We start from the raw sequence: 7,443 nt of genomic DNA on the forward strand, positions 1-7,443 counted from the left end.
TTCTTTATTAAATTAAGTGTTTGCTACTGGACCTTCGAATTGGGTCACTTAATTTCCGGATGAAATTTAGGGTGGATTCCTACCGATCTTAATAAAAACCAGCTGTAGAATTCTCTCAATTTCCCCAAATTTGAATTTTCTTATAGAATATTCAAAGGGACCCTACCTTTAGAATCCACCTATTTCTTGTCTATTTCTATGGAAAAAAAATATGATTTAATGAGCTCAAACTATATTCTACTACCATTTATGTGAATATCTATGGTGCATTAACTACAACTCAAACTATATTTTATGAGCTCGTCCACATGAAATAATATCTCTTTGGGGTTTTACCAAAGAATGAAACTAACCAATTAAAAAAGGACTAATTAAAGAGAAATAAGAGACCATTTTATTCATTCTTCTTTGTTGTGTCTTGTGGCTTGTGGCTTGTGGCTTGTGGCCTTGTGGGTGTGGTTTCTTCTTGCTTGAAGGTTGTAAGTTTAAAGACAAGGTATTTTCAAATCTTTATTTTCTCACTGATACCTTTTGATTTTGTTGTTCCATTTTTGAGTTAGAGAATCAAGTTATAAGCTCTTTCTAAATCATTGGCATACCACTTTTTTTTTACACTTTTACTAGTTTTAGTAGTAGACAAAGACAAAACTATAGAACCCCATTTTTTTTTCTTCAAAAGAGAAAGATGGAGTATTTTTTTTTCTTCTTGTTTAAAACTTTTCTTTTCTAGATACTAGCTTCTTTTCTCTTCTTTCTCTTTTAAATTTTTGTCAACATTTCTAATCCAAATTTCTCTTTTGGCTACCCATCTTCCTCCAATTTCTCAATCCTCTCTTAATTTAAGCTCATTTTTAAATTTGTTGGAACTCAAAATATTAGTTTGATTTCATAAAGTTTATTTTGGTCAACTCATATGAGTGTATGAATTATGATGATTGATTAGAGTTGATTATTGGTCCATTTGAATTAATTCAAACCTAGTCAACTATATACTAGCTTCAAAGCATCAATAATTTCACAAATTATAATAATAATAATAATAATAATAATAATAATAATAATAATAATAATAATATTTAGTTCATAAAGTTGAATTTCATTGATTCATTCACATATAGCAGGTGGTGGTTATAAAGAGTGAGATTTTAAAGCAAAGAAAGAAAGAAATGGCAGATAGTAGTGGTGGATTAGTGAAGAGAAGGGGGTGTTCATGCAACAAAAATGATTTCCTACCAGAAGAATCGTTTCGAAGTTGGGATAACTATTTTCGCGCACTGACTCAAACAGGTGCCCGATTTAAAGACCGAGTCACAGCTCGGTCACTAGATTCGACTGAGTTGAATGAGGTGAAAGGTCAAAGTGGTCATGAAATGAAGAAGACACTCAATTGGTGGGACCTTATGTGGTTTGGGATCGGGGCGGTCATTGGTGCTGGTATATTTGTCTTGACAGGTTTGGAGGCTAGACAGGATGCTGGTCCTGCTGTTGTCCTTTCGTACGTCGTCTCTGGTTTATCCGCTATGCTTGCCGTTTTCTGCTATACTGAGTTTGCTGTCGAAATTCCTGTCGCAGGTAATAACATATTCTAGACAGTGATTGTTCTTTTCTCTGTCAGATTTGAAGTCTGAGTCGAGGTCAAAAGTCAGATCTTAGAATGATTGTTTTCGTGTGACACGCCTAAATGACTAATATGAGTTGATTTTAACATATTTTATTGGTTTAGGTGGTTCATTTGCCTACTTGAGGATTGAGCTAGGTGATTTTATGGCCTTCATTGCAGCAGGTAACATTCTCCTAGAGTATGGTATTGGTGGTGCAGCGGTGGCTCGTTCATGGACATCATACCTCGCCACACTTTGTAATCACCATCCCGATGATTTCCGTATTATAGCACATAATCTCGCCACCGATTATAACCACCTTGACCCAATTGCCGTTGGGGTTATTGTAATTATTTGTGCTATGGCAGTCATAAGTACCAAAGGTTCATCGCTTTTCAACTATATCGCCTCAATCATCCATGTCATTATAATTCTGTTCATAATTATTGCTGGTCTTACCAAGGCGGATATTAAAAACTACTCCGATTTTGCCCCGTACGGTCCTCGTGGAGTTTTCAAGGCATCCGCTGTCTTGTTTTTTGCTTATGTTGGATTTGATGCGGTTGCAACAATGGCTGAGGAGACTAAGAATCCAGCCCGTGATATTCCAATTGGACTTATTGGGTCCATGACAGTTACTACAATAGCTTATTGTGCACTAGCTATTACTCTCTGTTTAATGCAACCATACTATAACATTGACATTGATGCACCATTTTCGGTTGCATTTGAAGCGGTGGGAATGAATTGGGCTAAGTATGTTGTCGCTGCCGGAGCATTAAAAGGTATGACTACTGTTTTACTTGTTAGCGCCGTGGGCCAGGCCCGTTACTTGACTCACATTGCTCGAACACACATGGTACCTCCATGGTTAGCTATTGTAAATGAGAAAACTGGAACACCTGTGAATGCTACTGTCGTTATGCTAGTGGCGACCGCCGTTATTGCCTTCTTCACTAAACTTGATATCCTAGCCAACCTTCTCTCTATCTCTACTCTCTTCATCTTCTCGCTTGTTGCCCTTGCACTTCTCGTCCGCCGATATTATGTTACAGGGGAGACATCGTCAGCCGACCGTGGCAAACTAATTATATGCCTATTTTTAATAGTTGGGTCTTCTATTGCTGCGTCGTTATTTTGGGCTTTAAGTGAAGGATGGATTCCTTATACAATTATAGCGCCAATATGGTTCTTCGCTACTTTGGGTTTGAGTTTATCAGTTCCACAAGCAAGGAAACCGAAATTATGGGGAGTTCCTCTAGTGCCATGGATTCCTTCAGCATCAATAGCCATAAATATCTTTCTTCTAGGTTCCATTGATGGTATGTCATTTGCTCGGTTCGGTGGTTGGACAGTTATTCTCATGGTTTACTACTTCTTATTTGGTCTCCATGCTTCATACGACACGGCAAAAGCAGCTGCTGAACAGAGGAGAATCAAAATATCTTCAGAAGAAACTTCCAAACGACCGATAATTGACGCTGCTGTTTAGATTGCTCAAACTTTAGATTCTGTTTCAAATCTAGAAGAACTTGTTATTAAGAATCTCTATTGTCAATGCTTTAATAGGTATATATTTACTACTTATTATCAAGTTATCATTACTGTTTAAACCTAAGTAAATTGAGTAACTAATCTAACACTAATTCCCTTCTTTCAAACCAAAATCTTCTTATCGAAAAAAAAACTGATGAAATAGTTCATTGGGACAAAGAATAAGGATTTTTAACCTGTAATGTGTATGGGCCGGTAAACGTCAGAACATTTTCGAGTGAGAGGTAGTAATACTTTTTTCTTTTGAGAATTCGACTACGATCTACGTTAGTCGTTACAAGGCATTGGTACATCAGGAAGATGTAATAAGCACGATAACCGCCTAATTTTAAACCATGAATGAAAAAGGCCTAAAGCCCGACAAATTATTACATTATTTATAGCCTAAATTGCATGGGATAAATCTTGAATGCAAACGGCTTCCACCGAGATTCGATCCCACGACCTCATGGGCTCAAGAGGGGTGTCCAACCCACCAAAGACTTGTGGACTGAGAGGTAGTAATACTAGAAAAGAATTGCTAGGCAAATCTCCTTTGGCAGTGAACTTACTCTGAAAACAAAGAAGAGGAAGCTACTGACAAAGGAGAATCTGCCTTGTAATTCACTTATATAGTTTGATTCCAAGGTTATTGTGGATTGTGGTTATGGGAAGGTATTCTCGAAAACCTTGTATTTATAATTTTCGTTCCACTCGAAGTTTCAAGGTATATCTTATGGAATAATATCTAACAAAGAATTTGTTTAGTTTTATACCCTCTTTATTCCCTCATCTATGTCCCTTGCAGAAAGGCTAGATCGTCGAGCTAGTCGTGTTCAAATAATGCAAATTTAGTCGTATCTATGATTTGTAAGTCGTTTATCTAAAACACTTGCAGAATAAAGTTTTTTGGAAAACAGTCGTTGATTAAAGAATTATCGGTTTTATCTTAGTTTTTGTACATTTCTTTGACAGATTTGAGCAAGTTTTCATGAAAATCATGTAATTTGTATTTTAGCTCTTGCATTATAGTTTTTGAGAACAACTAGCTTAGGCCCTGGAAAGCTTCATTTGCTTGTTAAGAGATAGGCAATTTAATCTGTAAGTCCGGTTTTCAGAACACCGATCTCTAAGAATTCAATCCTAACTTTCTACGATTTAATGAAAAATTCAAGAAATAAGGAGAAAAATAATGAGAAAGGTTGAAGTAACACCATATGAATGGAAGATCCTAAAGCATGTTCTTTAGTCCAAATTCCATCTTTTCAATTCTTACATTTCAACCATGCTCTTTATTCTCAAAGTTACATGTACATTAAGAATTAAAAGGAGGAAACGTAAAGGCAAAAAGATCCTTTTACGCGTAAACTAGAGATTGGATTAGTATTTTCAAATTTCAATCCTTTAATGAATTATATGTATAGTACTAATTTGTACACATTGTGCATCTTGTTAATATCAAGTAGGTTATGATGTTTATAATAACAACCGATAAATGAATCAGAATGATTTACATATTTGAATTTTAATATTCCACATATCTAATTCCATTGAACCAGTGAAACCAACTTCGAGCGGGTGGTAACATATGTCTCTCTACTGGGTAGACCAGAGTTCGAACCTTACCATTTCAGAAAATAAAAGCTCGCTAGAATTTTGAGTTCATACAGAAGGCACTAATATGAGTAGTGATAAGAAGTCTTCAGTTCATAAGAGAAGCAACACTTGTGAAGAAAAATCAAAAGGCATATCCAAAGAGAAAAGTCATGGAGGAAGGATGCTTCTTTAGCATATGCCACTTCTTTTCCATAGCATATCCAAATTACAAGTTCAAATCTACTTGTATAAAAGAGTGTGTATGCAATTCTGTCATAACACGAAGCACAGTAAGATCGAGACATAGCCCTACAGGAGACACTCTGAGGTGTATGGGTCGAGAATAACGGAGCAATTCTTCTTTGGCAGAAGAACCGGCCGGCCATTTCCGGCTATGCCTAATTTCCTGCCAAAGAAGATTTGCCCTGCCATTCACCCATACAATTATTTTTTTGCAATTTTGATACAGATAGTACTTTGATATCATTGTTTGAGTGTTAGGATTCAAGGTTTAGGGTTACTTTTCATGCAATTGTTGGGTTGGCTGCACAATTGAGGATGCATTGCAATATACCAATTTCACGCATCAAGTAGTATCTTTTTTTCTGAATAAAATAGTAATAAACGAAAGGATGTTTCTCGTGTCAAGCTGTATCTTTCGAAAAAAACGGTAGTAAACAAGAGGGTGTTTCTAATTGCCCATGGCTCTGGAGAAACAAGTAAATTTTCTCTAATACAAAATTTTTAAGGAAAATTACGAATTTTATCAAATTTTCTGGACAACAATGACAAACAACTTCTTCGTCCTCCTCTGACCACAGTCCACAGCCACCGTTACTTTCTCTCTATCTCTATCCTTGCTCTCTTCGGGTGAAAGCCGACCCACTTTACACCTCCTAAACAGTTTTAACTGTTGTAAAATGAATCTTTTTCACTTCTTTACTCATTTACATTGACATTATTTAAATGCAAATTTGTAATTAGACTCGACATAAATTAAACATGCCGACAATAAATTAAAGATAAAGATCATATGAGACAAGAAAACTAAATAATATTAATATAAAAGTAAGTGAAGAACAAGAAGGTTGTGAGATAATTCATATAAAAACAAATAAAATTAAATGGCGTATAATAAACTCAACCTAATCCTCTCCTTCATTGACGGGGGAGAGATAGAATGGACAGATATTTATTTATTTTGTTTTAAAAAACAAAATGGCCCGGAATCCCGATTCTAGAAACTATAGATTGGAGATCTAAAATAGGAGAAATAACATTTGTCTCTCCTCATTTCTATCATGATGCATAGAAAAAATGATGTCCAGGAAAATATCATATTATGAATAAACATTTAGGTAGTATGATAGTCCATAATGTGTTATGAATTTCATGGAATTTGTGGAGTAGAGAGAGAAAGGAAACTCAAAAAAGAAATATGATCGTTTCGATCAGGAGATAAACAAAATTTTGTGAAACTATGTATCAAAATTAGCCTTGCAAAGAGTGCCTGGGTAATTATACAAATGTACAAACAAATTCGTCAAACGAAAAATGTAATTGATTTTGATACATGTATGAATTATTATTATTCGAAAGAGAGAAACTACAAATGAAGCTAAATCCTGTGATGATATGCTTAATTTCATTCGCGATTCGGTCTCTATCTTGCTGGAAGTGACATTAATGATGAAGTAGTGATAAAATATTACATCTAATGGATAATTGAAGTCTTAAAATTTTGCCAAACGAAAATGAAAGAAGACAAATATTTTGATGCAATAGGCCAAATGTATTTTCTACTGCTTGTGACATATTATGAACAAGTATATTGTGTTTTGTGCGTTCATAACGTATAATTTGTGTTCATAACGCATTATGACGAGAAAAAAATGGTTTAGAAAGAAAACAATTTCTATTCTAATTGAAGAACTGTTGGAACTAAAAGTCGCGGAAGCTATCGAACCTATCCTAGAAATTGATCCGATTATGAAGATTAATCGAAAAGTTAAGTCAAAATCTAAATATGCAAACAGAGTTTACGAGGTTCGGCTTTAAAGCCTACGTCCTCGGGCGAACAAGAAATCTTTATTGAAGGATAGATGAAGACGACTAACACAACCCGCAAGTTCGTCCCAAGATGGTACCGTATAGAAATTAACCTTCTATACTAAATCTTCGACGATCGAGAAATTAAATACCGCTCAAAACTATGAACAAAATATTTCTCTCTCACTTGCTCTCTCTCTTTAGCTCTCTCTAAAGAAGAATTGTTGTTGCTTGTGTTGGTGTTTAGATGATGTTGATCAACCCCCTATTTATAATATTATGAGCCGGTGGGAATTGAACCAAAATTGGAAACCAATTTGGTATGCATCCACCGACCTCAATTTTGGAAAGCTTAGCCGACTATTGGCATTCCAAACCGCCAATTGGTTTCTATCCAATTTACAAACCAAATTGCATAGCTTTTAGAAACCAAATTGGAAACTGCCTCCAATTTCAATTGATGCCGCCTCTTACAAGAACAAAATAAGATTTTTTCTTTTCTGTTTTCCTTTCAGTCAAATGCTTTTGAACGTTGGATCAACCGGTCCTCTCTGGTGAATGGATGTTTATGTTGCTTTCTTTAATACTTCTCTTTTGCTTTTACATCGATTACTTGAATGAATGTTTACTTGAACTACTCAGGGTGGAGCGCGACTTTTCTAGT

General features: G+C 35.4%; 1 protein-coding gene across 2 annotated transcripts; it reads left to right on the plus strand.

Moving 5' to 3' along the window:
- The first annotated feature begins 245 nt into the window (after window positions 1-245).
- On the plus strand, window positions 246-3,197 carry LOC147556169 (cationic amino acid transporter 1-like). 2 transcript variants are annotated; one of them, XM_086663955.1, is made up of 3 exons: window positions 246-496; window positions 1,122-1,572; window positions 1,724-3,197. In XM_086663955.1, exons 2-3 carry the CDS (start codon window positions 1,167-1,169, stop codon window positions 3,091-3,093), a joined length of 1,776 nt encoding a protein of 591 aa, XP_086520081.1. In that variant the 5' UTR covers window positions 246-496; window positions 1,122-1,166; the 3' UTR covers window positions 3,094-3,197. The 2 variants fall into 2 exon arrangements, with proteins under 2 accessions (XP_086520081.1, XP_086520082.1); XM_086663956.1 differs by having other exon boundaries at window positions 303-496; window positions 1,119-1,572.
- The last annotated feature ends 4,246 nt before the right edge of the window (window positions 3,198-7,443 follow it).

Source organism: Eschscholzia californica, unplaced genomic scaffold (genome assembly GCF_041429995.1).
Source record: "Eschscholzia californica isolate CP2 unplaced genomic scaffold, dmEscCali1.0.p SCAF_2, whole genome shotgun sequence".
Taxonomy (NCBI): Eukaryota; Viridiplantae; Streptophyta; class Magnoliopsida; order Ranunculales; family Papaveraceae; genus Eschscholzia; species Eschscholzia californica.

Bases quoted from the DNA above. Each gene is read 5' to 3' on its own strand.
- LOC147556169 (XM_086663955.1), top strand. From the start codon at position 1,167: ATGGCAGATAGTAGTGGTGGATTAGTGAAGAGAAGGGGGTGTTCATGC. The intron at 1,573-1,723 runs GTAATAACATAT...TTATTGGTTTAG, and splicing joins TGTCGAAATTCCTGTCGCAG to GTGGTTCATTTGCCTACTTG.